At 48.0% G+C, this 27,516-nt stretch overlaps 5 protein-coding genes and 1 long non-coding RNA gene across 9 annotated transcripts; 4 read left to right on the top strand and 2 right to left on the bottom strand.

The window, feature by feature from the left end:
* Positions 1-94: 94 nt before the first annotated feature.
* LOC133973078 (RNA-binding protein 39-like) lies at positions 95-659 on the top strand (the record flags this gene model as incomplete). Its single annotated transcript, XM_062410720.1, is given in 2 exon segments — positions 95-173; positions 256-659. Coding segments are annotated over 2 exon segments (183 nt in total), but the record flags the coding sequence as incomplete, so codon positions are not given.
* Positions 660-752: 93 nt separating this feature from the next.
* On the bottom strand, positions 753-3,912 carry LOC133972722 (pyruvate dehydrogenase [acetyl-transferring]-phosphatase 1, mitochondrial-like). Of its 4 annotated transcripts, none has more exons than XM_062410294.1 (7): positions 3,783-3,912; positions 3,250-3,438; positions 2,782-3,183; positions 2,380-2,480; positions 1,688-2,253; positions 1,090-1,397; positions 753-1,000 (listed from the first exon to the last, which is right to left on the bottom strand). In XM_062410294.1, the coding sequence occupies exons 1-6, from the start codon at positions 3,783-3,785 to the stop codon at positions 1,123-1,125; spliced, it is 1,536 nt and encodes a 511-aa protein (XP_062266278.1). In that variant the 5' UTR covers positions 3,786-3,912; the 3' UTR covers positions 753-1,000; positions 1,090-1,122. The 4 variants fall into 4 exon arrangements, with proteins under 4 accessions (XP_062266278.1, XP_062266295.1, XP_062266287.1 ...); XM_062410311.1 differs by having other exon boundaries at positions 3,250-3,483; positions 3,783-3,897; XM_062410303.1 differs by having other exon boundaries at positions 3,250-3,555; positions 3,783-3,896.
* Positions 3,913-4,668: 756 nt separating this feature from the next.
* On the top strand, positions 4,669-10,560 carry isy1 (ISY1 splicing factor homolog). Its single transcript, XM_062410643.1, has 11 exons — positions 4,669-4,819; positions 5,254-5,276; positions 5,390-5,441; positions 7,340-7,405; positions 7,585-7,627; positions 8,496-8,608; positions 9,366-9,483; positions 9,561-9,683; positions 9,880-9,992; positions 10,144-10,233; positions 10,371-10,560. Exons 1-11 carry the CDS (start codon positions 4,817-4,819, stop codon positions 10,476-10,478), a joined length of 852 nt encoding a protein of 283 aa, XP_062266627.1. The 5' UTR covers positions 4,669-4,816; the 3' UTR covers positions 10,479-10,560.
* LOC133973330 (uncharacterized) lies at positions 8,077-8,538 on the bottom strand. The gene is made up of 3 exons (XR_009924558.1): positions 8,418-8,538; positions 8,335-8,387; positions 8,077-8,189 (listed from the first exon to the last, which is right to left on the bottom strand). It is a non-coding gene; the product is annotated as an uncharacterized LOC133973330 (long non-coding RNA).
* A 3,418-nt stretch (positions 10,561-13,978) lies between the features above and the next one.
* Positions 13,979-17,914, top strand: zgc:77375 (uncharacterized protein LOC402927 homolog). Its single transcript, XM_062410492.1, has 9 exons — positions 13,979-14,035; positions 14,409-14,600; positions 14,702-14,814; positions 15,124-15,217; positions 15,625-15,658; positions 15,742-15,916; positions 16,013-16,189; positions 17,298-17,475; positions 17,558-17,914. The coding sequence occupies exons 1-9, from the start codon at positions 13,979-13,981 to the stop codon at positions 17,747-17,749; spliced, it is 1,212 nt and encodes a 403-aa protein (XP_062266476.1). The 3' UTR covers positions 17,750-17,914.
* Positions 17,915-18,682: 768 nt separating this feature from the next.
* Positions 18,683-27,371, top strand: pcif1 (phosphorylated CTD interacting factor 1). Its single transcript, XM_062410071.1, has 16 exons — positions 18,683-18,782; positions 19,854-20,008; positions 22,290-22,414; positions 22,515-22,640; positions 22,816-22,949; positions 23,031-23,185; positions 23,431-23,578; positions 23,659-23,742; positions 23,824-23,923; positions 24,082-24,241; positions 24,323-24,492; positions 24,643-24,729; positions 24,828-25,012; positions 25,092-25,185; positions 25,273-25,448; positions 25,719-27,371. Exons 2-16 carry the CDS (start codon positions 19,882-19,884, stop codon positions 26,038-26,040), a joined length of 2,193 nt encoding a protein of 730 aa, XP_062266055.1. The 5' UTR covers positions 18,683-18,782; positions 19,854-19,881; the 3' UTR covers positions 26,041-27,371.
* The last annotated feature ends 145 nt before the right edge of the window (positions 27,372-27,516 follow it).

Raw genomic sequence — 27,516 nt, 5'->3', positions numbered from 1 at the left:
CAGCTCATGTGACCTCTGACCTGAACCTTAATGCAGCTCATGTGACCTCTGACCTGAACCTTAATGCAGCTCATGTGACCTCTGCTTGTTTCAGGGAAACGTCTATGTGAAGTGTCCATCTATCCCGGCGGCCATGGCTGCTGTTAACGCCCTCCACGGAAGATACTTTGCTGGTAAGACTTCCTGTCACATGGAGCCTGTGCTTTGTGCTGTTGACCAATCAGAGCAGCTCTGATGTGTCCCCTCTCGTTTCAGGTAAGATGATCACTGCGGCGTACGTCCCGTTGCCAACTTACCACAACCTCTTCAAAGAGTCCATCGCCGCCACACAGCTGCTGGCCCCGCCCCCGCGGCGGTGACTCCCCAGCGGCACGGCCCTCTGATTGGCCACTGGACTTTTATATCTTCCTCTCCTATTAGTCAACACAGACGAGTTTTACTTCCAACTTCATGCCTGAAGATGCCGTCTGTTTTTGGTGTTCTCTGCCCCCCCCCCCCCTCTGAGTATTGTCTAATGGTTGAGCTCCGTGAGCTGCGAGGAGGTCAGTTGATGATGGAGATGAAGATCGGATCAGCTGATTGGTCAGTTTGATATTTAACTGTTTCTCTAATTGAGAATTGATTTTGTAAAACATTGATTAAATTTTATTTTGAAGTCATTCAGAGCTGTTGAGTCTTATTTTCTTAACTAACATGAACGTGCTCACATCAGAGAAACCACCGGACTCATTCACGTCACATGATGGAACCACTTGAAACCAGTTTAAAGTGGTTTATTGTTGAACAGAATGTCATCATTACATCACCATCACGGTCCAGTGAGGTGTCAGTTGATCGTCAGTTCATGATGAGTTAACTGACCCGCAGCTGACTCCTCCTTCATGTGGCTGGATGAATCTGGACCAATCAGACGCCTTCTGATGAGGACAGGCCCAAAGCCTCACACCCTGTCCAGCTCATTAGGACCATCAGCTGTGAAAGGTCGATGGAGGCCGGAGATCTTCAGGTGGAGATGTTTTCTGACTTTTCTGACTAATTTTATTTCTGAATCAAACAAAGCGAGTCGACTTAGTCTCGGTCACTTGTTACCTGTTGAACTCCTGCAGGTCACCAGGTGTTGGGTCAAAGGTCAGGCTCGTTCAGGTGGATGACGGTGATGGTGATGTCATCACGGTACCTTCGTGCCAGCTCTGATGGCAGACTCAGCATCTTGGCCAAACGGTTCGGGGCCACGGCTCCGTACCCATCGTCCCCCAGCGCGTGGCGCAGCAGGTGTGTGGCGGCGTTCTGGTCCTCCAGCACAGACATCACTTGTCCCCTTCTCTCCAGCAGGAGGCGCTGCAGTCCACCCAGCGTCATGCCTCTGCTCGGAACCAGGGGTCTCTGCTGCTGAAGGCCTGTACAACGACAAACCACTTCAGCTGTTTACACCGAAGCTTGAACTGGTTTCAGCCTCTGGACCTCGAAGCCTGTTTGAGGAGGTCATGGACACGTTAGGACCAGTTGGGACTCGTCCTCGTGTCCCACCTGCTTCCTGTCCAGCTCGCTCTCTCACGTTCAGCCTCGTTCACAGCAGATCTCCTTATTTACCTGCTGCTAATTAAACCAGGTGTTCTCAAGTCCGTGCTTACAGATCTGTTGTGACTCAGATTATGAGGTTATGATGTCACACATGAAGCTCACTGACCTGTCAGTAGTTCCCCCACCAGCTGGACCACGGTCTGTCTGTGCATTAACTCCCATAATCCATCAGTTGCTAGGACCAGGAACTTGTCGGAGGGTCTGATGTGGTGGCGGATGACCTCCGGCTGGGCGCTCAGATAGGGTGGAGTCAGGTAATGAGGGGCCGGGGTCCGGACCCCCTCCCCGACCACAGACCGGAGGTCCACTCGAGCCTCGTGGACTCGACTCAGCATCTCTCTGCTCCACTTGAAGCGGACGTCTCCGAAGGCCCTGAACGGCAGCAGCAGACCCAGGAGGCGCTCGTGGCGGACCACTGTCCTCCTCTCTGACGCCGGGTGTTCCCCGAAGATCCTCTGCAGCTCATCAGGGTTCTGTGCATTGTGGTCGTTGGTGAGGCTGACAGCCGACCAGTGCCCGTCCGGCTCCTGGACCCCCAGGACGGCCCGACTGTCTCCCAGGTTGGCTACGTGCAGGACGCCGTTAGAGATGTGGGCGACGCAGGCGGTGCAGCCGGAGAGCGCCACCCGGAGAGGGGAGGACTGAGACCTCTCCCCAGGGAGAGAGAGCCGTCTGTGGGCAGAGCGGGACACTGGGTCGAGTCCTCGTCTCATACAGTGAAAGACGACATGAGGAGACGGACAAGACACTGAAGAAAAAATAACAAACACTCAAGTTTCATCAGCGACAGAATCAAACCTGGGCGAGGACGAGGACAGGTGGACCTGGGCCTCCACAGACAGGTCCCAGTCCAGACGACGGAAAGCATTCACCAGCGCCGGGGTCACCCTGCCGTCCTCCTGCAGCCGAGGGGACAGACAGTGAGTCTTCACAGCTCAGACTGAACAACCGAGTCTGATGTGTCCTGGAGGAGGACAGGTCGTGACATGTCCCCCCCCCTCCAGGTGTCCCACCTCATCTACAGAACACTGTTGTCTGTTGGGAACTCTTCACAGGTCCACTTGGTTAATATGAGTGTTACTAACTGGTCTTAACTGGTCCAGGAGTACGACAGACTGGGGCCGGATCACTTCATCAGTAAACCTTTAGATTCTGGACCCGTGGAGACTCAGGTTCTGTTCTGGTTCAGTGCTTATTTACCTGGTCCTGGTCCTGGAGCCGCTCCTGCCAGTAGAGTCTCAGGCTGTGGGAGGAGGTGGCTCCCCCGGTGGGGAAGCTGTGGTCCTGTGGGTGCTGGTGCCACTCCAGCAGCGGTGGTACGGCCCGCTCCTCCTCCACTGCGCGTTCCAGCTCCGCCAGTGTTCCCAGTGGCAGCTTGGCCACAGCGATGTAGTAGAAGAGCCGCTGGCTGACGCTGTGGGCACACGCCGGCCCCGCGTGCCCGTCGAACACTCCGAACAGCAGGCCCCCCCTCCCCGGCAGGTAGGTGGCGCTGCTGCGACGGTCCTCTCCGGGCTGATTGGATGGCAGCATGTTGCTATGGAAACCCAGCACACCGTGGGAGGCCGGTCCCCTGGGGGGGGCGTGGCTGTGTTCGTTGGCCTGGCAACAGAGGACAATAGTTAGACTTGTCCATTGATTGACAGCTTGAAGGACGGAGCGTCTCACCTTCAGGATGGAGTTGATCTGAGCCAAGCTCATCTGTCCCGCCTCCTGTCCTGTCCTGTCCTTCCTGCCCCCACTGCCTGCTGGGTAATGAAGTCTTGGTAGGACTGGGGAGGAGAGCGAGCGGCACTGCTTGAGCTCAAACCTGCAGCATCCAGTAAACGCTCCCATCCTTCCCAGCATGGCCACTGCCTGTGGGAACCAGCAGGACGAACAGAACCTGCAGAATCAACACAACTGGAATCCAGATGTCACACCGGTCCAGGTGTTCTCTCTCAGATTCAGGATCAGTCTGCAGGATTCTAGACTCTGGAACATGGTCTGTCTTTTACACATGTACCTGAAAGCAACTGTCTCAGTGAAATAAAGGTTTACTGTTTACATGAACCAGCTGCTCGTCCCCTCCAGGTGCTGGGGACACTTGTTTACCTGTTAATGATCCACTTCCTGTTTACAATCCTGCACGTGCAGCACCAGTTTGTTCTGATAAACCCAGAAGAACAGTTATACTGGATCTGTGATAAAAACAAACTCACCATGACAAGAGGTGTTCAGGTCCTTCACGTTCCGGTTCAGGTGTGGACAGGTCCAGGTCCTGTGTGGACAGGTTCCGGTGTGGAAAGGTCCAGGTCCTGTGTGGACAGGTTCAGGTGTGGACAGGTTCAGGTTCTGTGTGGACAGGTTCAGGTGTGGACAGGTTCATTGACAGGTTCAGGTGTGGACAGGTTCAGGTCCTGTGTGGACAGGTTTGCTGTTGAACGTTGTCTGAGACTATTTCCTTGTTTCTGTCTGTGACCTTTGACTCCCTCATGTCTCAGAAATCAGTCAATCATCAACCTGCTCACTTAAGCCCCGCCCTCTCACTCACTGTGAACTCACCTGTGAAAATACAGGTGAGTTCACGGGGAGCAGATGTTGGGGGAGTAAGGTGCCTTGCTCAGGGGCACTTAGATAGTGGGGGTAGGGAGAGTGCTCTTTGGACTTTGGAACAGATCCAGGTGTTGTCCTGTCAGGTATGTTGTGTTGTCACCGCAAGGAGTCGAACCAGCAACCTTCCAGTCCAATGTCCGTAACTGTCTGCCCATAGTCCACCACCTCTCCCATGTTCACCTGGTAACGACATAATTTACACAAAGTGATTAGACAAAACGTCTCCGATGTCTCCTACGAGGTGCGTTCATGGACCCTACGTCCACTTAATACCTATCGATATGCAAAAGGTTAAAATTTTGTTTTGAATTGTTCACTTGTATTTCTTATTTTTATTAATTGTGATTTATTTGATCAAATTCATAATTTGTATTAATTAATTTTGCAATTTGTCTCCACTTAATTCCACCGTCATCGTTCAAACGAAGATTTTTATAAAAACGTCAACGTGTTTTATTCTAAACTTCAGGATGTGTTATTTTACTCGTCCAGCAGGAGGCAGCAGAGCCGCAGCAGAGCCATCAGCGCATCGGATACAGGAGAAGAAGACGCCGGTGGACTTCCTGTCAGTGTGTGCGCATCTGGATCGACTGAAGCGGGAGATTTTTCTGATTCTGATTAAAAAACTAAAGAGAAGAAGATGGTGAGAAACATCACGAGACTTACACACGTCATGTTAGCGGCTAGCCACGTAGCTGCTAGCCACTTAGCGGCTATTCTGTTAGCTGATAGCATGTTAACTGCTAGCCTCTCAGATGCTAGCATGTTAACTGCTAGCCTATTAGCTGCTAGCCTCTTAGCTGGTAGCCTGTTAACTGCTAGTCTGTTTACTGCTCGCCTCTTAGCGGCTAGCCTTTTAACTGCTAGCCTGTTAACTACTAGCCTGTTAGATTGTTAGCTGTTAGCTTCTTAGCTGTTAGCTTGTTAGCCTGTTAGCTTCTTCTTAGCTGTTAGATAGATGATGTGATTGGTTCACACACTGGTTTGTTGTCATGTGACTGTTCCTGTGATTTTATGGATGAATTGTTTACTTTGAGTTTCACTGATTGGTTGATTTCACTCTGTCTCTGTCTCCAGGCAAGAAACGCTGAGAAGGCCATGTGAGTGATGACCTCATCATCCATCAGAATGACTACTCAGAAAAAACATTTGAATTCTAATCGTAGACCTTCAGACTCTGATCTTTAATCTTTAACCTGTTTCTGTCTCTCAGGACGGCTCTGGCCCGGTTCAGACAGGCTCAGCTGGAGGAGGGCAAAGTCAAGGTGACCCGTTTGTCCCCTGTGACCCGTCTGTCCCCTCTGACCCGCATGTCTCTCTCTGACCCGCATGTCTCTCTGTGACCCGTCTGTCCCCTCTGACCTGTTTGTCCCCTCTGACCCGCATGTCTCTCTGTGACTTGTCTGTCCCTCTCCGACTTGTCTGTCTCTCACTGACCAGCATGCCTCTCTCTGAACTGTCTGTCTCCCTCTGATCCGTCTCTCTCTCTGACCTGTCTGTCTCTCTCTCTCTCTGACCTTTCTCTCTCTCTCTCTGACCTGTCTGTCTCTCTCTCTCTCTGACCTTTCTCTCTCTCTCTCTGACCTGTCTGTCTCTCTCTCTCTCTGACCTGTCTGTCTCTCTCTCTCTCTGACCTGTCTGTCTCTCGCTCTCTCTCTGACCTGTCTGTCTCTCGCTCTCTCTCTGACCTGTCTGTCTCTCTCTCTCTCTCTGACCTGTCTGTCTCTCGCTCTCTCTGACCTGTCTGTCTCTCTCTCTCTCTCTGACCTGTCTGTCTCTTTCTCTCTCTGACCTGTCTGTCTCTTTCTCTCTCTGACCTGTCTGTCTCTTTCTCTCTCTGACCTGTCTGTCTCAATCTCTCTGACTTGTCTGTCTCTCTCGCTCTCTGACCTGTCTGTCTCTTGCTCTCTCTCTGACCTGTCTGTCTCTCTCTCTCTCTGACCTGTCTGTCTCTCGCTCTCTCTCTGACCTGTCTGTCTCTCGCTCTCTCTCTGACCTGTCTGTCTCTCTCTCTCTCTCTGACCTGTCTGTCTCTCGCTCTCTCTGACCTGTCTGTCTCTCTCTCTCTCTCTGACCTGTCTGTCTCTTTCTCTCTCTGACCTGTCTGTCTCTTTCTCTCTCTGACCTGTCTGTCTCTTTCTCTCTCTGACCTGTCTGTCTCAATCTCTCTGACTTGTCTGTCTCTCTCGCTCTCTGACCTGTCTGTCTCTTGCTCTCTCTCTGACCTGTCTGTCTCTTTCTCTCTCTGACCTGTCTGTCTCTCTCTCTCTCTAACCTGTCTGTCTCTCGCTCTCTCTGACCTGTCTGTCTCTCGCTCTCTCTGACCTGTCTGTCTCTCGCTCTCTCTGACCTGTCTGTCTCTCGCTCTCTCTGACCTGTCTCTCTCTCTCTCTGACCTGTCTGTCTCTCGCTCTCTCTCTGACCTGTCTCTCTTTCTCTCTCTGACCTGTCTGTCTCTCGCTCTCTCTCTGACCTGTCTGTCTCTCTCTCTGACCTGTCTCTCTCTCTCTCTGACCTGTCTGTCTCTCGCTCTCTCTGACCTGTCTGTCTCTCGCTCTCTCTGACCTGTCTGTCTCTCGCTCTCTCTGACCTGTCTCTCTCTCTCTCTCTCTCTGACCTGTCTGTCTCTCTCTCTCTCTGACCTGTCTGTCTCTCGCTCTCTCTCTGACCTGTCTGTCTCTCGCTCTCTCTCTGACCTGTCTGTCTCTCTCTCTCTGACCTGTCTGTCTCTCGCTCTCTCTCTGACCTGTCTGTGTCTTTCTCTCTCTGACCTGTCTGTCTCTCTCTCTCTCTCTGACCTGTCTCTCTCTCTCTCTCTCTGACCTGTCTCTCTCTCTCTCTCTCTCTGACCTGTCTGTCTCTCTCTCTCTCTGACCTGTCTGTCTCTCTCTCTCTCTCTGACCTGTCTGTCTCTCGCTCTCTCTCTGACCTGTCTGTCTCTCGCTCTCTCTCTGACCTGTCTGTCTCTCGCTCTCTCTCTGACCTGTCTGTCTCTCTCTCTCTCTCTGACCTGTCTGTCTCTCTCTCTCTCTCTGACCTGTCTGTGTCTTTCTCTCTCTGACCTGTCTGTCTCTCTCTCTCTCTCTCTCTGACCTTTCTGTTTCTCGCTCTCTCTGACCTGTCTGTCTCTCTCTCTCTCTCTGACCTGTCTGTCTCTCTGCAGGAGAGGAGACCTTTTCTGGCGTCAGAGTGCAATGAACTTCCCAAAGCCGAGAAATGGAGACGACAGGTACAAACACACTGAACCCCACAATGCAGTAACACTACACACTAAAGTAAAACTACACACTGCATTAACACTACACACTGCAGTAACACTATACACTGCAGTAACACTACACACTACAGTAACACTACACACTACAGTAACACTTCACACTGCAGTATTGATGTGTGTGTGTGTTTCAGATCATCAGTGAAATCTCGAAGAAAGTGGCTCAGATTCAGAACGGTGAGTTCAAAGCTACATCATGAATTAAAAATACATCCCATACAAAAATTAAATGAATTATAATAAATATGAAACTAAGTTTGGCTTTTTGAAGCTAATGTACCGACCTGATTCTTGTTGTTCTGGGTTTGTTCCTCATGGCTGAGGCACTTATTGTGAGTCACTCTGGATAAAGGTGTCAGCTCAACGTAATGTCTGACAAACGATTACAATTATTAATCTGATTAATCACAATTTCTATGTCAATTTTTGCTCTGTATATTGTCGTGGGAACAGAAAGATAAATATCATGGAGCAGCTCATTCTGCACATGCAAGTTCTTTCTCTGATTGTTTTGGTCACCATCCTGCGAGGGGGAGGGGCTTAAGAAAAATGTGTTTATCGGAAAAGAAGGAGGGGCCTCAAAATCAGGGGGAGGGGTTTCTCTTTGCATGATTTTATATCCTGATGATTATTGATTTATAAACACTGGTGACGCAGGTGTGCATAATAAACTGTGTGGCAGATATGAAGACAAACCTGTCTGTCTCTCACCTGTCTGTCTCACCTGTCTGTCTCTCACCTGTCTGTCTGTCTCTCAACTGTCTGTCTCACCTGTCTGTCTCTCACCTGTCTGTCTGTCTCTCAACTGTCTGTCTCTCACCTGTCTGTCTGTCTCTCACCTGTCTGTCTCTCACCTGTGTGTCTCTCACCTGTGTGTCTCTCACCTGTCTGTCTGTCTCTCAACTGTCTGTCTCTCGTCTGTCTGTCTGTCTCTCACCTGTCTGTCTCTCACCTGTCTGTCTCTCACCTGTGTGTCTCTCACCTGTCTGTCTGTCTCTCACCTGTGTGTCTCACCTGTCTGTCTCTCTCACCTGTCTGTCTGCAGCTGGTCTCGGGGAGTTCAAGATTCGGGATCTGAACGATGAGATCAATAAGCTGCTGAGAGAGAAAGGTCACTGGGAGGTCCGGATCAAAGAGCTGGGAGGACCCGACTATGCGGTAAATAAAAACAACTACCACAATAATCATATTGATAATCATAACAGTGACAAGTCAGTGACAGCTGCGTCTGCAGACGTAAAAAGTTTATTGTGACAAAACATGTGAGCGTTCACCTGTCAGTCAGCCACCTCACAGCAGCTGGTGGGGGCGGAGCCTCAACCCTGCGTTTAGAAACCTAATCACCTGTGATGGAGCGTTCACACTGAACACGTCGAGGTTACACACATCGCAAGTGGAGCAATGCATATGAAATACACGTCTATCATGTCGCAACATTCACGCTTGTCCGAAGTTATAAAATACTTGAACTTAGTTGAAAACTCATTGTGACAGCCAATCAGTGCTGACCCCGACTCGAGGGGGGTCACGCCGCTCGGCCTCAGCTGTTCTCCGGACTCAGCTCCTGGAGGAGCAGCTGAAGGTCCCTGTGTGCTCCTCTGGATGGGTGGAGTTTGCCTCTTCCAGGACTTCTCCTCTCTTCTGCTGACGCCCCCTGGTGTTTAAACACTGTACAACAAAGTAATTGTAGTTGCTTCAGCCAGTCGTCCTTGTGACTTCTGGAGGAGAACAGGTAGATACTCACTGGTTGGTGTTATTCACGTGATTAATCAGAATAAATGCAAACGATCCTGCGTCAAGAATTGCGTGTTAAGGGCGTCATTAAATTTGCATCACATTCGGTCTGAACGCCGCATAAGAGAGGAAATAACACATTAATTGATGAAGACTAAAGGATCATCTGATGCTGTTTCAGCGCGTCGGGCCCAGGATGTTGGATCATGAGGGGAAGGAGGTTCCAGGAAACAGAGGATATAAATACTTTGGAGCTGCCAGAGACCTGCCGGGAGTCCGAGAACTGTTCGAGAAGGAGCGTACGTAAACTTTAAATCTTCATCAGGACATGTACTGCTCTGGGGTCATTGGTTCTCACTGATCATGTGACTTCCAGCTGCTCCAGCACTGAGGAAGACGAGGGCGGAGCTAATGAAGGAAGTCGACGCAGAGTATTATGGGTACAGAGACGAAGACGACGGAGTGCTGCTTCCTCTGGAGGCACAGTACGAGAAACAAGGTGACCTTATTTTAACTTTATCATAACCTCGTCAGGTTATTTATGAATCCGGTCAGATAACATCGTAACGAATTGTCTTATAATCCAGTGAGTCATTTATACAGTTAGATAATTTCTTGCTGCTGTGAAGTTCTATAGTCAACCTGTGAATGATGTTGAGTAGATATCCAGACATTTTGTGTGTCTGTGTGTGTAGCTGTTTTGGAGGCGGTGCAGAAGTGGAGAACAGAGAAAGAATCTTGTTTGTCTGGAGACAAACATCTAGAAGAGGAAGAGGAGGAGAACATCTACAGCGTCCATAAGGAGGAGGTGAGCTGTCCCTTTAACTGCTCATCAGTCGGCCAATCAGCTGAGGACTCATCACTGCTGTTTACCATGTGGTCTCTTGAAGTCACCTGAACGATTCAGCAGGTAGTTATTCAGTGAAGTCAGTGAGTGTTTGATTTGTGTTTCTGTGCAGCCCGATGATGACGAGAGCCGGGAGGAGCAGGAGGGAGAGGAGGGAGGAGTCTCCTTCATCGCACACGTACCTGTTCCCTCACAGAGAGAGGTGAGACACACACACGTTCATTTATCTACACTTGTGAGCAGAGATGTCCTCACTTGGACGCTAACAGAAGCCCACACACAGAGGTGAGACAGCTCTGCCTGTCCCGTGGACCCGTCTCACTGCTCTCTGTTTCCCAGGTGGAGGAGGCTCTGGTCAGGAGGAAGAAGATGGAGTTGTTACAGCGCTACGCCAGCGAGACGCTTCAGGCTCAGAGTCAAGAGGCCAGGACTCTGCTGGGAGTCTGACCTGTCTGTCAGCTGTCTGTCACCTGTCTGTGTTGCCTTTGATGTAAATAACTTGTTTCATATTAAAAGTTTTTTCAGACCAGTTTGTAGTTGTTGTTGTTTGTTCACATCGTTAGCACCTCTTCAGGGATGGATCTGCCCTTTGTATTTTAACATGTTTATCGTTAGTTGATGCCTCTGAGAAGCAGGAGGGACAGAGAGCCACCGTCCTGCTGGAGACACAGGGAGGAAGTCTGTGTTTAATGAAGACACATGTTAATGTCACGCTAACGACAATGTGACCCTACGAGGATAACGATATAAAAGATTAGTTTGTGAAAAGATTGAAATAGTTTATATTGTGTAAAAAACATGTTTATTCATATGTTGATGTGACATCAAACCTGTTTCTATCACATTCAATTCAATGACCTTTATTGACATCAGCAGATACACACACACAAAGATGTGTGTTCCAATCAATCAATCAAATTGTATTTGTATAGCCCATATTCACAAATCACAGTGTGTCTCATGTGTGTCTTCAACATGGTGAGACATCCTCTGTCCTTCACCCTCAACAAGAGTCAGGACAAACTACTAAAAACCCTGTTACAGCCACAAATACATAGAAACCTCAGAGACACATGTGAGGACCCGTCTCCCAGGACGGACACAAGTCAACAGATGTCAAGTGAAGGAGACATCATCAGGATTAAAGTTGTCAGCAGCATTGATGAGGGTAGACATCTTGAAGGATAACTACCATATTTCAAGAAGTCCTGCTGCAATCATACTCTATGGCAAGGCTGTCCAAACTATTGCGGCCCGCCATCCATTTTTAATTGGCCCGCATCATCAAAATACATTTCTTAAACTAACAATTTACTAGCACTTAAATGGCACTTACTTATAGAACTCTGTAGTTTTGCTTTATTTTTGAAGAAATTGTACTTCCTGGAGTCTTGTTGTTCTGGGTTTGTTCCCTCGGGGTTGATGCACTTATTGTAAAGGTCGGTGAATGCTTCTGCAACTGCAGCTGTGGCTTTTCACGCAGCTGTTGGAGAGGAAGGAGAAGCTGGAAGGAGAAGCTCCGTGTGTCGTGTGTCAAAAAGTCCCTCTGCACCATCAGGTGTTTTGTCTTGTAATCAATGAAACAATGATACAGGCCGAACTTGAGGCTACACTGAGGCTCAAGGTAGATCAGACATCAGTACCTCTATGCCTTTTTAAACTAAACGCTTCCTATTTTAGAACATAGGACAAGTAACGTTCTGGCGCACTAATTAGCTCTAACTACAAGCTTTATCAAAAAGGAAGGTTTTGAGTCTACTCTTAAACGAACAGATGGTGTCTGCCTCCCGAACTGAAAGTGGTAGATTATTCCACAGCCGAGGAGCTTGATGGCTAAAAGCTCTGGCTCCTACTCTACTGTTAGAGAATTTAGTTCTGGGAGCGGAGTGCTCTAGTGGGTTTATAAGTTACTAACAGCTCTTTAAGGTAAAAAGGCGCTATATTATTAAGGGCCTTGAAGGTGAGGAGGAGAATTTTAAATTCTATTCTAGATTTAACTGGAAGCCAGTGTAGTGATGCTAACACAGGAGACATGTGGTCTCTGGTCCTGGTTGTCTTCAGGACACGTGCTGCAGCATTTTGGACAAGCTGTAGAGTCTTTAACGACTTCCTGCTGGAGCCTGAATTACAATAGTCCAGTCTCGATGTAACAAAGGCGTGGACTAGTTTTTCTGCATCTTTTTGTGAAAGGACATGTCTGATTTTTGAGATATTACGCAAGTGGAAAAAGCGGTTCTAGAAATTTGTTTTAAGTGACTATTAAAGGATAAATCAGGATCGAAGATCACTCCCAAGTTCCTGACTGTTTCATGGAAGCAAGGGCAATGTCGTCTAGCGCAGCTTCATCATTAGATAATGCATCTCTCAGGTGTTTGGGGCCGAGTATTATAACCTCTGTTTTGTCTGAGTTTAATAAGAGAAACTCTCGGGTCATCATGGTTTTTATGTCCTTGAGACATGATGAAGTTTAGTTAATTGATTACTTTGTTCAGGTTTTATTGACAAATATAACTGGGTGTCATCCGCATAGCAGTGGAAGTTTACAGTGTGTCCTGATAATGTTTCCTAGTGGAAGCATATATAATTAGAATAAAATTGGGCCGAGCACAGAGCCCTGTGGAACACCATGATTAACTTTGGTGCGCACAGATGACTCATCATTAATTTGCACAAATTGGGAGCGATCAGAAAAATACGATTTAAACCAGTTAAGGGCGGTTCCATTAATGTTAATTAACTGTTTGAGTCTTTGTAATAAAATGTGATGGTCAATTGTGTCGAATGCTGCACTGAGATCTAACAGAACGAGGACAGACACAAGTCCCTGATCTGAGGCTATTAAAAGGTCATTAGTGACTTTTGCCAAGGCTGTCTCTGTACTGTGATTGGCTCTAAACCCCGATTGAAAGTCTTCATATATATTATTTTCCTGGAGAAACTCACACAGCTGATTGGCTACCACTTTTTCTAAGATTTTAGAAATGAAGGAGAGGTTAGATATTGGTCTGTAATTGGCTAAAACCTCTGGGTCTAGGGTGGGTTTTTTGAGTAGGGGTTTGATGACAGCTATTTTAAAAGACTGTGGTACATAACCTGATGATAATGACAGATTGATTGTGTTAAGTAACGAAGTATCAATTAGGGGCAGAATTTCTTTAAGTAATTTGGTAGGAATGGGATCTAAGATACAGGTTGTTGGTTTAGAACCTGAGATTAATTTGGTAAACTGATCACGGTGATCAGAGAGAAGCTGTCTAAGTAATGGGTAGGATTCTCAGCCGTTTCTGAGATCTCTGTTGTTGTGAGGGTATTAGTGCCAATTGAGGGCAGGAGATGGTTGATTTTATTTCTAATAGTTTGAATTTTATCATTAAAAAAGGTCATAAAGATATTGCTATTTAGGGATGGAGGAATACTGGGTTTGGTGGAGGTGTGACTCTCTGTCAGCTACAGTGCTGAAGAGAAACCTGGGGTTGTCCACGTCCTTCAGTCTCTGTTTCATCATAAGGTTTCAATCAGGCAACTGATTGGTTGATTGGTGGCAGCCTGCTGCAACATGTGATTGGCTGATTAATGGCTGAACGCTGCATGTGATGTCATGTGAGAGAAAACTGTTGTCAGCTGCGTTTAATCAGTGTGTGTGTGTTTGTGTGTCTCTGAGTGTGTGTGTGTTTGTGTCTGAGTGTGTGTGTCTGAATGTGTGTGTCTGAGTGTGTGTTTCTGAATGTGTGTCTCAGTGTGTGTGTGTGTGTGTGTGTATGTGTCTTAGCGTGTGTGTATGTGTCTTAGTGTGTATGTGTGTGAGATCGAGTGAGTATGGGTTTGTGAGTGAGGGTTAGGGTTTTGAAGTTCCACTGTCAGACATAACAGTTGCCCCTCCCCCTGATGATGTCACAGCTGGGTCAGTATAACCGAGCAGCAGACGGACGCTCTGACAGACAGACGTCATGTGGTGTCGAGGTTTCCTGCAGCGGACGGTCAGATCCATGTCGACCAGTAGACAGGTAAGAGAGTGTGTCTGTGTGTGTATGTGTGTGTGTGTGTGTGTGTGTGTGTGTGTGTTATATGGGGTACCTGATTGCTCACTAACGTTATGTGGACCCGTCTGTTTTTGTCCTCATGAAGTTAAATGTTCTTCAGATGGTTTCAGGTCAACTTGAGACACGAGTGATGTAAATTGACTGTCGTCACGTTAGACGTGAAGAACAACAAGTGTAAACACACAAAGGAATATTAAAAACATATAGAATAAACATATTTAAAACAGGTTGTTGAACCTGTTAGAAGTTGTGACAATAGCTTAATATTTCTACACAAATAAAACAAACAGGATGTCAAAGTTTAGCCGTCTCTGTCTCACCTGTCTGTCCACGGCAGGCTGGTGTCCTCCTTGACGTGGACGGTGTCCTGCTCCGCGGCGGCTCAGTGATCCCGGCTGCTCAACGAGCTTTCCGGAAGCTTCTGGACCAAAACAAGAACTTCCTGTTTCCTGTTGTTTTTGTCACCAATGCAGGAAGTTGTCAGAGACATCACAAGGCCCAACAACTGTCTCATCTGCTGGATGTCAAGGTAAGATAGACAGGTGGATGACAGACAGACAGGTACAGGACAGGTAGAGGTTGTTCTGATTGGATGAACACAGCATGTGACCTCTCTCTCTCTCTCTGTAGATCGTCCCGGAGCAGGTGGTTCTTTCCCACAGTCCTTTGCAGATGTTAAAGAGTTTTCATGATAAATGTGTCCTGGTGTCGGGACAAGGGCCAGTGGCGGACATCGCTAACACGTATCCTTCAGTCAACCCTTGACCTCTGACTGACCTTTCACCTCTCAGCATTTCAGTCATGTCTGTATAGATATGTCATGTGGCGCCCCCAGTAAGCCAGTGGTGCCTTGTGGTACAGAAACTCTCTGTGATAATCATCAGATCGACCAACATCTGGAAAGAAACAATCTGATCGTTTAACTTGTTGTTGATCATCTGATGAAGAGTTCATAATCGAATCCTGTGACGTAATGAGAGCGAACCTGAAACTCTGTACAAGTCTCTGATTGGTTGGTTTGAGTTTTGAAGTCTTGACCGTGTCGTCGTCAGTTTGGGTTTTCGGAATGTGGTGACCATCGAGCAGCTCAGAGAACATCACCCCCTGCTGGACATGGTGGACCATAACAGGAGACCCAAACTCCCTGTGAGGACTTTTCTTGTGTACCACTGTTAGCTATTAGCGTATGGTGACCGTGTTTTCAAACCTCTAACCCGAGACCCTGAGGTTTACTGCACATGCATGTACACACATTTTCATTATTAATTTATTCAGCACAGAAAACGAGCAAAGTTTTTTGCTGACAACTCAACAGCACATAGTTTATTTGAAAAACCTATAATAGTTCTTCTAAACACAAAAAACAAGGATCATATTGGTGTCATATTACAAACCATTGACTGTCAGACACCTTAAAACACGATGTATCTGTCAGTGAACACAATCCCAGGTTTAAAACAAAGTTAGTCACTATTGTGTTGAAAGAAACTAAGTTTGAGGAGTTGCAGATTTGTATGTGTAATCATGAGATTTAACGGTTTGTTCTGTTTCAGTTGACTCCTCTGAGGACGATTCCCAAAATAGAAGGTAACGCAACCATACAGTAAAATTGAGCAACAACTATACAACAACTACATAATAAAACTACACAACTTCCTGTGTTGCCATAGCAATCATACTGTTCGGGGAACCAATCAGATGGGAGACCAACATGCAGCTGTTGATTGACGTGCTCCTGACCAATGGGAGTCCTGGTTGTGAGTATGACGCACAGCTGCCGACTCAGCTGCCGGTTCTGGCCTGTAACATGGACCTGGTGTGGATGGGCGAGGCCCCGTCTCCACGGTAAGCAACAGGACAAATCCATGATCAGTTTGGTAACATGTCATGTGAAGGGCTTGTGGTCCACATGTCCGTTTTGACTCTTCCGTGTTGCTGTAGCTTTGGTCACGGGATGTTCCTGCTGTGTCTGGAGTCCGTCTACAGGAAGTGGACAGGTCAGGAGCTGCAGTACCAGGCGCTGCTGGGAAAACCAAGCCTGCTCACGTACCAGTACGCTGAGCATCTGCTGAGGCTGCAGAACCACAACCAGCGGATAAACACTGTCTATGCCATCGGGTAACCAAACTGAGTGTAACACCGTAACCAAACTGAGTGTAACACTGTGACAAAAAGGAGTGTAGCACTGTAGCTAAAATGAGTGTAACAGCGTCACCAAACCAAATGTAACACGTAACTAAAATGCATATAACACTGTAACCAAACTGTGTGTAACATCATAACCAAACCGAGTGTAACACCGTAACCAAACCGAGTGTAACACTGTAGCTAAAATGAGTGTAACACTGTCACCAAACCAAGTGTAACACGTAACTAAAATGCATATAACACTGTAACGAAACTGTGTGTAACATCATAACCAAACCGAGTGTAACACCGTAACCAAACCGAGTGACAAAAAGGAGTGTAGCACTGTAGCTAAAATGAGTGTAACAGCGTCACCAAACCAAATGTAACACGTAACTAAAATGCATATAACACCGTGACAAAACGGAGTGTAGCACTGTAACTAAAATGAGTGTAACAGCGTCACCAAACCAAATGTAACACGTAACTAAAATGCATATAACACTGTAACCAAACTGTGTGTAACATCATAACCAAACCGAGTGTAACACCGTAACCAAACCGAGTGTAACACTGTAGCTAAAATGAGTGTAACACTGTCACCAAACCAAGTGTAACACGTAACTAAAATGCATATAACACTGTAACCAAACTGTGTGTAACATCATAACCAAACCGAGTGTAACACCGTAACCAAACCGAGTGACAAAAAGGAGTGTAGCACTGTAGCTAAAATGAGTGTAACAGCGTCACCAAACCAAATGTAACACGTAACTAAAATGCATATAACACCGTGACAAAACGTAGTGTAGCACTGTAACTAAAATGAGTGTAACAGCGTAAGTAAAATTAGTGTAACAATGTAACCAAACTGAGTGTAACATCGTAACCAAACCAAGTGTAACACCTAACCAAACCGAGTGTAACACCTAACCAAACCAAGTGTAACACCGTAACTAAAATGCATATAACACTGTAACCAAACTGAGTGTAACACCGTAACCAAACCGAGTGTAACACTGTAACCAAACTGCTCTGAACAGTACAAACTGTGTGTCACGCTGTCAGTTAACCAAACCACCATCCTCTTGTGGCTTAGTGACAACCTGATGACGGACATCTATGGTGCTAACCTGTATAACCGCTACCTGGCTCAGCAGCATGCTGCCATAACCACCAGCACCAGGTCTGCTGCCCAGGGAACAGGCAGTCAGGTGACGGCGGTGGTTTCGGAGGAGGAGCTGGTGTCCACTGCTGCTCAGTGTCGCTCCCTATTGGTTCGTAGTGTCTCATCCTTTCATGGAGCAGTCTGCAGGATGTAAAAGCCTCACTCCTCACGGCTGCTCTGCCTGTCTTCAGGTGTGCACAGGCGTCTATAACCCTCGCTCCCCGTGGCCCAGCGACCAGAGCAGCATCGAGACAGTGTTCCACGGCCACAGAGACCTGGTCCTGGAGCCAGACCTGGTGGAGCCAAGTCATGTGGTGCAAGATGTGGAGGCTGCAGTGGATCTGCTGCTGCGGGAGCAGGCTGCTGTCACCTCTGACCTTTGACCCACCTCTGTTGTCCCATCAAGGACCTGAAGAGGTGTCACTCTGTCTGTTTATCAGGATACTGTAGACAGTTCACATCTGGTTCAACCACTTTGATAGATTAACAGCTGTTCTGATGTGACTCTTGTAAAATGTGTATGTGTCATTTTATTTTATTTGTGAAAACTTGAAAAAAATTTTAATTTACTGACCAATTAAAAAAAAATCTTCTTGAATATTTTAGATGATATATGTTTGTGAATAAACAAAGAAAAATCATAACAGATTTTTTAAATTTGCAACTTTAACATCTTTTTCAGTGTATTTGTTTTTTAATGACAAAACCCTGAACCTGAATTATTTCATAAACATGTTCCTCATTAAAACAAACAGGTCCCACACAAAACAGCGTCTGTACATGTTGTGTAGTTGGTGTTTGTGTAACAGCAGCAGCCGGTGGTTGGGTCCGACTCCTTCAAACAGGAACATGTGATCAGTGTTGTTGTTTACAGCTCGTCCACACCGGCCCTTATGATAATAACTGTTTGTATAGCACTGATCTAAACAAGGTTACAACGTGCTTCACAAGATCCATGGCAACAATTACTGAATATAAATACACGTTAGGCTTCAGTTAGATTAACAGAACCAGATCCATGTTAAGGCGGAAACTTAATTTATAGATAAACCAACAGTTCCTGTGGAATATGGATGTCCATAGGCAGGTTATGTTTTATTACGTCTGACTCTGTCACCAGTTACTTCAGGTGTTTTGGAATCTGCTCTCAGGCTGTTAAATCCTGAGACCCCCCCCTTCGTAGTGCGGAGGAGATGAAGTTTATTTTAAAGTGAACTTTCCCTTTAACCGTTGACCTGCCCAACATGGCGGCGACAACAGGACACTTCACAACAGGAAGCAGAGAATCCGCCGCGCATGCGCAGCAGCTCAGCCCGGGTCCCCGTAAAGATGTCTGAGCAGGCGGGGAGGGAGCGGAGCGGAGGACCCGAAACAAGCGCGCAGAACCCACAACTCTTCGCAACTTAACCGGCCAAGGTAAGGGCAGGGGGCCCGGTAGAGCCGGTCCGCCCGCAGCGGTGTGCGTCGGAAGGTGCGGGGCTTCGGATGAAGCGGCCGAGCGGCGCTCCGAGCGGCTCGGTCCGCGGAGCGGAGCGGGAACGATGTGCAGGACGCGGCGCTCTGTGGCAGGGGCGTGTCCGCCATCTTGTGAGAGAAGTGGCGCCTAAACAACAGCTGTCGCTCCGAGCGGGCCGCGCGAAATGGCCGTTAAATGACCGTTAAATGACCGGTAGCGGCGGAGCTGGCGGCGGCTCCGCGGCCGCTCGGTGCGTCGGACCCGCTTCAGGGCTCTTTGACGCGGCTGTGGACCGAGCTGCCGCCGCGGGGTCGAGCTGCGAGCGCGGGCTCCCGACGAGCAGCCGCAGCCTTTTGTCCCCCCCCCCCGTTTGTGCCGACAGACTGACACGCGCATGCGTGTAACCATGGCGCTCGTGTCTGCGTTCCAGCGTCAACACCAGGAAACACGAAATGTCTTAATAACGCATCGATCATGTAAACAAACAGAATCCAAACAGCAGCTGATCGTCAGATTTAAACTGTCCTATCGTCTCTTTAGCGCCACACTCAGGCGGCCGTGGTGTACTGCTGCTCCGCTTTCCTCCGTCACGTTAAACAGCGTTTACCGTAAAGTAACACGTCACATGACGTCACAAACCAGTGAGACTATAACTAACTTATTTGTAAACTTTATTATTCATCTTTTCTACAAGAACAGTGTCACTAGTTCATGTTAGTGCTGATAGGACAATGAATTAAAATGAATGTGAGGGGGAGACGAGAGGGACAGACAGGAGAGTCAGACAGGTGAGGGGGGGAGACGGGTGAGAGGGGGGGAGACGGGTGAGAGTCAGACAGGAGAGAGGAGAGAATAATTTCATCACGTGTTATGTGACCCCTCAGTGTCACATTTATTATAATTTATTGGTGACATCGCTTTCTCATGTGACTACAGGCGACACCACTGTCACATGACATCGACCAGTGACATCAGAGTATTTCACCTGTGTTTTATTTTGAAAGTAACAGTGTCTCTTCCTGTCGAGACAGGTGGATGTCATTCTGACGAGCAGCTGAGATGTCCAATGACAGCCAGGCATCAGTGAAGGGGGAGGCAACCATAATTATGTCTCCCTCTGGCTCCACCTCCTCAGAGGGACCGCCCCTGTCTCCGTCTACAACGTCCAAACCACCTGAGCTGCCAGGTACACCTGTCCGTCTGCGTCTTCTGTCCGTCTGTGTCACCTGTCTGTCTGTGTCACCTGTCTGTCTGTGTCACCTGTCTGTCTGTGTCACCTGTCTGTCTGTGTCACCTGTCTGTCTGTGTCACCTGTCTGTCTGTGTCCCCTGTCTGTCTGTGTCCCCTGTCTGTCTGTGTCACCTGTCTGTCTGTGTCACCTGTCTGTCTGTGTCCCCTGTCTGTCTGTGTCACCTGTCTGTCTGTGTCCCCTGTCTGTCTGTGTCCCCTGTCTGTCTGTGTCCCCTGTCTGTCTGTGTCACCTGTCTGTCTGCGTCACCTGTCTGTCTGCGTCTTCTGTCTGTCTCTCAGATGAGCTGGTTTAGGCCGGATGGTCTAAGTCAGGGCTCTTCAATTAGTTTGGGGCCGGTTCTTGAAACTGAGGCAAAGTCAGGGGCCGGAGGATATGAGTGTTCACGTTAAAAAGAAATTACAACAACATATTGAAGGAGTCAATATATTTTATTTTGTAAAAGCTTTACAACATATGCCCAAGAGGACGCATAGGCCCAAGGAATCAAAAATCAAACAAGGTGAGCAATAACCAAGCCATATTAACAGACAATTGGAGAAATGCAATTAACTAACACAAACATGCACTTCATTGTACATAGCTGTACAATAATTAATTCGAGGCTGCGTATTAACAATTTATTTAAAATTACAAATTAATTCCTTAATTTAAAAAAATTCAACCGATGTCACTAGAGGGGCTCCGTATGTGGCAGATAAATACGACAAAATATAGTGATATACGACTATTTTCTAAATATAATAATAATAAATGTGAAACTGATGTGTATTCTTATGCAACTTTATTAGCAGCTTCCTCGTAACATTGCACCAACAACACAACAGTGAGTAACAATGAATCAATCACAAATAAAAAACAACTATAAAGTGCATGAAAAATATAACTAACCACAACGCTGAGTCAGTGGAAGCCCTGAGGCTGTTTCTCTGCAACAAGGCGCTCCCATCTGGGCTAATAGTGACAGTAACACCCGAAGTGTGCTGCTGATGTCCAGTCTGCTCCGTAGTTTCGTCTTGGTTGCCGTCACAGCAGAAAACTCCGCTTCGCACACATGTGATGTCGGAAATGGCAACAGTCTTTTAGTTCTCTTGTGGAGATCTCAGGGTATCCTGCCATGACTTTAATCCAGAACACCGGTAGAGTTGTTTTCTCGAACATACTTTTAAGGCCGCCATCATTTGAGATCTCCAGCAGCTGATCTTCTCCTTGCACAGACATGCTGGATCCACGTGGTTTGTTGACAAATGGGTCCGACAAATACCGCTGGGTTTGTGTTCAGCGAAAACGTGACCGAGACAAGCGTCTTGACATGCGTAAAGCATGAGTCATAACGGAGAGGATCCAGTCATTTTTCAAAATAAAACACCGTTCAGAATCAGATTATAAATAAAACGGAAATAATGTAAGTTGTTTTTCTTTCTGGGCGGCCTGGTACCACATGACCCACGGCCCGGTTCAAAATAAAGCAAAACTACAAAGTGCTGTGAGTAAGTGCCATTTAAGTGCTACTTAGTTTTTAAAAAAAAATTGTATTTAAAAAGCACTTTACGAGCATAGTCCGTGGGCCAGTCCAAAGCAGCTCGGGGGCTGGTTTCGGCCCGCGGGCCACCTATTGAAGAGCCCTGGTCTAAGTGTTGGTCTCTCTCTCTGACCTGTCTGTCTCTCTCTCTCTGACCTGTCTGTCTCTCAGATGAGCTGGTCCAGGCTGGATGGTCTAAGTGTTGGTCTCTCTCTCTGACCTGTCTCTCTCTCTCTGACCTGTCTGTCTCTCTCTCTCTCTCTCTGACCTGTCTCTCTCGCTCTGACCTGTCTCTCTCGCTCTGACCTGTCTGTCTCTCGCTCTCTCTCTGACCTGTCTCTCTCGCTCTGACCTGTCTCTCTCTCTGACCTGTCTGTCTCTCAGATGAGCTGGTCCAGGCTGGATGGTCTAAGTGTTGGTCTCTCTCTCTGATCTGTCTCTCTCGCTCTGACCTGTCTGTCTCTCTCTCTCTCTCTCTGACCTGTCTCTCTCTCTGACCTGTCTCTCTCGCTCTGACCTGTCTCTCTCGCTCTGACCTGTCTGTCTCTCTCTCTCTCTCTCTCTCTCTGACCTGTCTCTCTCGCTCTGACCTGTCTCTCTCGCTCTGACCTGTCTCTCTCTCTGACCTGTCTCTCTCGCTCTGACCTGTCTCTCTCGCTCTGACCTGTCTCTCTCTCTGACCTGTCTGTCTCTCAGATGAGCTGGTCCAGGCTGGATGGTCTAAGTGTTGGTCTCGGAGGGAAAACCGACCATATTATTTCAACCGGTTCACCAATCAGAGCCTGTGGGAGGTGCCCGTGCTCGGTCAGCATGACGTCATTGTGAGTAATCTGACATCATTTCCTGTCTCCACACAATAATCATTTGATTGTCTAGATTATATCTATAGATGAACTGACCGTAGGGCGTGTTGGTCTGCAGTCCGATCCTTTAGGTCTGAATGCGGCTCCAGCAGAGGGTGGGGACAGTAACCATGGTAATGGTCAGAGGAAGAGGAGGAGCTCTGAGGAGCAGGGGGCGGGGCCCAACAGCCTTAAACGAGCTAAGGTAAGAACAGTAATGAGGACAACTTCACTGTGACGTTAGCATGAGCGTCCTCGAACAGTTCACAGCTGAATTTGTACAAGCGACAGGAGGTGATTTGTTCTTGTGGTCTGAGCTGTCGCCCTGTAAATGGGTCAGTGTGCAGTGGATTATGGGAAACTGTGTCGTCTGTTTCCAGGTGGAGCCCACCACGCCCATCTCTCCCAGCACCCCCGGGGTCAAACCCTGGAGCTCTGCCCCTGAGGACAAACAGGCCCAATCAGCTACACCTGCAACTCAAAGTCTTGCCCCCGCCCCCTACAGACCAGCTGTGTGAGTGCTGAAGCCGCACCACTTTCTTGTTGCATCTCTTGACATCCTGTGGATTTACTTTAACATTGATGTCGTCTTCAGGATCTACTGGGATCTGGACATCCAAACCAACGCTGTGATCAGAGAGCACCCCGCTGCCAATCACCTGCCCCCTCATCCTGAAATCGAGCTGCAGCGAGCTCAGCTGGTCACGAAGCTGAGACAACACTACCACGAGCTGTGTCACCAGAGAGAAGGTAGAGAGGAACCGAGTCAGGCTGTTGAAATAGTGTCTGGTCAGTTTGAGTTCCACATGTGAAGCAGCAGCAGGAGATTAAACGGGTCAGCCTCGTTCACATCAACAGGAACGTGTCCGGATTCACTGACTCAGAACAGTTCAGTCTGAATCAGCTTCAGTTTAACATGAGGTTGAGTAGCACTCCAAACAGCTGATTCAAGAGTTAACGTCTGTCTCTCTCTCTCTCTCTCTCCCTCTGCTCAGGTATCGATCCTCCTCGCGAGTCGTTTAATCGTTGGTTACTGGAGAGGAAAACGATTGACAAAGGTCATGACCCTTTACTGCCGAGTGACTGTGACCCCATCATCTCCCCGTCCATGTTCAGAGAGGTCATGAACGACATCCCCATCAGGTACCTGCCTGCCTACCTGTCTGTCTGTCAATCTGTTTTTCTCACCACCTGTCTCACCTCCTGCCTGTCTCACTTTTCAGGTTGTCTCGTATCAAGTACAAAGAAGAAGCTCGCAAGCTGCTGTTCAAATACGCTGAAGCTGCCAAGAAGATGATCGACTCTAGGTAGGTCACAATATGAGGTCATCAAGTGAAAGGTGGGTTGATGTTGAGGGAGCTGTGACTTGTGACCTCTGACCTGTCCAGGAATGCGAGTCCAGAGAGCAGGAAGGTGGTGAAGTGGAACGCTGAAGACACCATGAGCTGGCTGCGTCGAGATCACTCCGCCAGCAAAGAGGACTACATGGTAACAGTTGACCTAGGCTGGGTTCACCGCCGGCTGACCTTTGAACTCCTTTGAATTTACTCCGTAAACCTTTATCAAGATGTTTGAGAAGAGCAGCCCAGGTCAAAGTTGATTGTTTTTTAGCTGATGACCATGTGTGTGTGTGTCTGTGTGTGTAGGATCGTCTGGAACACCTGAGGCAGCAGTGTGGTCCTCACGTTACCGCTGTCGCCAAAGACTCCGTCGAAGGAATTTGCTCTAAGATCTATCAGCTGTCTGCAGAGTACAGCCGCCGCCTGAGACAAACACACCTGACTCTGCTGCAGGAGCCACCTACAGGTACACACACACAAACACACACACACAGTTAGGTCTTGTGCTGTGTTACTTATACATGTGTGTTGGTTTGTGTGTTTTCAGAGGCGTGTGCGTCCCCTCAGCAGTCGCGGCTCGTCTACTGTTTCCCTGTGCGTCTGGCAATGGCCTCGCCGCCGCTCCCCCGGGTGGAACTGCACTTTGAAAACGACGTGGCCTGTTTGCGTTTCAGGGGAGAGATGGTCAAGGTCAACAGAGGTCACTTCAGCAAACTGGTCAGTGCCACTGCTATTACCATGACTTCCTGCAAATGTTTGAAATTAGAAGTCCTCCAGGAAGGTTTAATGTGAAACATGTGAAGTCAACGTCACTGCTCACCAGCAGAGGGCGACACTCACCTGTCTCTGTGGTGCCCGTGGTTACAGGAGCTGCTGTACAGGTACAGCTGTATTGACGATCCTCGCTTTGAGAAGTTCCTGTCCAGAGTCTGGTGCCTCCTGAAGAGATACCAGGTCAGCTGACTCCCTGTCAACCAATCAGCTTCGAGTTTCTGCCAGCTGACAGCGGGTGTCAGAGCTCATTGGTTAACAAGGTGTGTTTGTGTGTCCAGGAGATGTTTGGCAGCGGTGCCAATGAGGGGACCGGCCTGCAGGGGGCACTGCCGGTGGCAGTGTTTGAAGCCTTGAACCGACAGTTTGGTGTTTCCTTCGAGTGCTTCGCCTCGCCGCTCAACTGCTACTTCAAACAGTTCTCCTCGGCTTTCCCCGATATTGACGGCTTCTTTGGATCTAGAGGGTGAGCCGGAAACCTGTGAGCTGTGGGACTGGCCGGTGGTTTGTCTACACAGTGTGAGTAACTGAGTGTGTGTTTTCAGGCCCTTCCTGTCCTTCTCTCCAGTCAGTGGCTCGTTTGAAGCCAACCCTCCGTTCTGTGAAGAGATGATGGATGCAATGGTGACACACTTCGAGGTCGGTGTAGCATCCTGGTCTGTAAAGGTCTGTAGTGGTCTGTACTGGTCCTGAATGTGCTGCTGACTGATGGTCTGTCTCCTTCAGGACCTTCTGGATCAGTCCTCGGAGCCTCTGTCCTTCATCGTCTTTGTTCCTGAGTGGCGTGACCCCGTGACCCCGGCTCTGACTCGCATGGAGGGAAGTCGATTCCTCCGTCATCAGCTGAATGTCCCCGCCTACGAGCACGAGTATCGATCCGGGAGTCAGCACATCTGCAATAGGTACTAATACTACACTATGGGTACTAATACAACACTGTGTACTGATACTAGACGTTGTGCACTAAATTAACACTGATACTACACTGTGTGTACTAAGTCTACACTGATACTACACTGTGTGTACTAAGTCTACACTGTGTACTTGGTCTACACTGATACTACACTGTGTTTACTAAGTCTAAACTGTGTGTACTAAGTTTACACTGATACTACACGGTTTTGTAAATACTAGACAGTACTACATTAATACTCCACTCCTTGTGTTGTTAGGGAGGAGATGTCCTACAGGGCGGTCCACGGTACTGCGGTTCTCTTCCTTCAGAATGACGCAGGTTTTGTGAAGTGGGCTCCAACTCCAGAGCGTCTGGCAGAGCTGACGAAGGCGTACCGCCCCTCCTCCGCTCGCCCCTCCTCCCTGTCTTCTCCTGGCCCTGCCAACGTTGCTCCAGGAGACAAAGACTCCACCCCCAAGGCCTCTGATAGGACGCAGAGCAGTGTGATGTCACCAGGGAGCCATGACAACAACAACAACAACGACAACAGCAGCAGCAGTAGCAGCAGTAGCCCTCAGGACAAGATGGCTGCCGTGTAGAGGGGCAGGGCTTGTAGTGTAGTCCTGGCCCCTCCCCTTGTTGTCTGTTCAGATTGTCCCTCACCAGCACCTGTAGCTCACCCTCAGCTTCTCTCAACATACCCACCATGCAGTTCTGTGTTGGCTGCCAGCCGGGGGCAAAGAGCCACGCTGATACCTTAACCTTTAATTGTACCGTCGACCCTCCATCATCCCTGTGGTCTGTTTCATCCCTGTCCACTCCAGCTGTTCTGATTGGTCGAGGCTGATGTCACAGAATCTGGAGCTTTGGGTTCAAGTCGGGACATGGTGCCGTAGGAAGGCAACCAATGAGAGCAGAGTGAAGTTAGTGAGCAGCGACGTGTTTGAACTCCAGCAGAAAAACCTCTTCATTCACCTGTGATGTCATCTGTGTTGTCACTTCTCCTCTTGGCCAGAGGACTTCTCATTGGTCCCCTCACCGACTGGGCTTGGTGATTTGTTGACAAGGCAGCTATCGTTTCTATTGGACAGAATCCAGCAGCGACCCACTTCAGGCCCTGCCTCCTCATGATCTTCTGGCCAATCAGTGCCAGGGGGCATTCTGGGAGACTGAGTGTTCAGCCTGCATGGGGCATCCAGAGTGAGGTTGTATTAACAGGTGGAAGGAGGCGGAGTCAGAGCTTGGATTCGGACTGGTCGGTGAGGGCCCTGAGAGACGGACGCTACCTTCCTGCCTCATCACTTCCTGAGGGAGTGTGGGACAGCTCCTCTGATTGGCCGATGGGCGATCCGATCAGACGTCGTCACCGTGTAGATACTGTACAGTGAAACTGTTTATGTTCTTTCCCTGTCTTTTTTTTTTTTTAATTTAATTTAAGGTTTTTTAAAGAGATTAACTGTTTCCTGTTTGACAAAGTTCTGAACCAAAGTGAAGAAGAAGAAAATTTGTGTGTAAAAGAAAACGTGTTTGAGCGACGGCAACGCTGAACAGTGGGAAACATGACGCCGACGTCAAACAGGAAATGCTTTCGCATATTTTTATATACGTCTTTTTGTCATTGATGCATGAATCTTCGGACTCTGAATGACGCTGATCCTGAATGTTTCCTCCGAGTCTCTGACGGAGCGGTCCTTTAAGCTAAGCTGACTGATAAGCTCGGCTAACGTTGGACTGTAAACATCATAATGGTGAAAACAAACTGGAGACATTTTCTTGTGACTAATGAATTAATTGGATCAGAAATATTAACGCTCTTGTAATTTTGAGATAAAATCCTGTGACGACCTTTGAAACGTGTGATGTTTCCCTTCATTTTCTGATTGTCTTAATGTTTAATAAAATTGTTTTATTTTATGACAAAAACAAATGATCTGATTTTATTATAGTTTTCACGTGATAAAACATTTAATATGTTTGTCACATGTTAAAATAAGATTATATTTTTTCATTAAAACTGTTAAACGTTGTTTCCTTTGACTGAGAGAGTTAAATATTTTCAGGTGATTCAAACAAAA

Source organism: Platichthys flesus, chromosome 2 (assembly GCF_949316205.1).
Source record: "Platichthys flesus chromosome 2, fPlaFle2.1, whole genome shotgun sequence".
Taxonomy (NCBI): Eukaryota; Metazoa; Chordata; class Actinopteri; order Pleuronectiformes; family Pleuronectidae; genus Platichthys; species Platichthys flesus.
This window is presented reverse-complemented; position numbering and strand designations above follow the sequence as displayed.

What these genes read in the sequence shown, in the direction of transcription:
- LOC133972722 (XM_062410294.1), bottom strand. An exon ending in CTGTCCTCGTCCTCGCCCAG is followed by an intron (nt 2,254 to 2,379) that starts GTTTGATTCTGT and finishes CTCTGCCCACAG; the next exon opens with ACGGCTCTCTCTCCCTGGGG. An exon ending in GGTGGGGGAACTACTGACAG is followed by an intron (nt 1,398 to 1,687) that starts GTCAGTGAGCTT and finishes GTCGTTGTACAG; the next exon opens with GCCTTCAGCAGCAGAGACCC.
- isy1 (XM_062410643.1), top strand. An exon ending in CCGAGAAATGGAGACGACAG is followed by an intron (nt 7,406 to 7,584) that starts GTACAAACACAC and finishes TGTGTGTTTCAG; the next exon opens with ATCATCAGTGAAATCTCGAA. An exon ending in AGTGGCTCAGATTCAGAACG is followed by an intron (nt 7,628 to 8,495) that starts GTGAGTTCAAAG and finishes GTCTGTCTGCAG; the next exon opens with CTGGTCTCGGGGAGTTCAAG.
- zgc:77375 (XM_062410492.1), top strand. Translation starts at nt 13,979, where the DNA reads ATGTGGTGTCGAGGTTTCCTGCAGCGGACGGTCAGATCCATGTCGACC. An exon ending in GACGATTCCCAAAATAGAAG is followed by an intron (nt 15,659 to 15,741) that starts GTAACGCAACCA and finishes GTGTTGCCATAG; the next exon opens with CAATCATACTGTTCGGGGAA. An exon ending in AACACTGTCTATGCCATCGG is followed by an intron (nt 16,190 to 17,297) that starts GTAACCAAACTG and finishes CTTGTGGCTTAG; the next exon opens with TGACAACCTGATGACGGACA.
- pcif1 (XM_062410071.1), top strand. Translation starts at nt 19,882, where the DNA reads ATGTCCAATGACAGCCAGGCATCAGTGAAGGGGGAGGCAACCATAATT. An exon ending in GCTGTGTCACCAGAGAGAAG is followed by an intron (nt 23,186 to 23,430) that starts GTAGAGAGGAAC and finishes CCCTCTGCTCAG; the next exon opens with GTATCGATCCTCCTCGCGAG. An exon ending in GGCTTCTTTGGATCTAGAGG is followed by an intron (nt 25,013 to 25,091) that starts GTGAGCCGGAAA and finishes GTGTGTTTTCAG; the next exon opens with GCCCTTCCTGTCCTTCTCTC.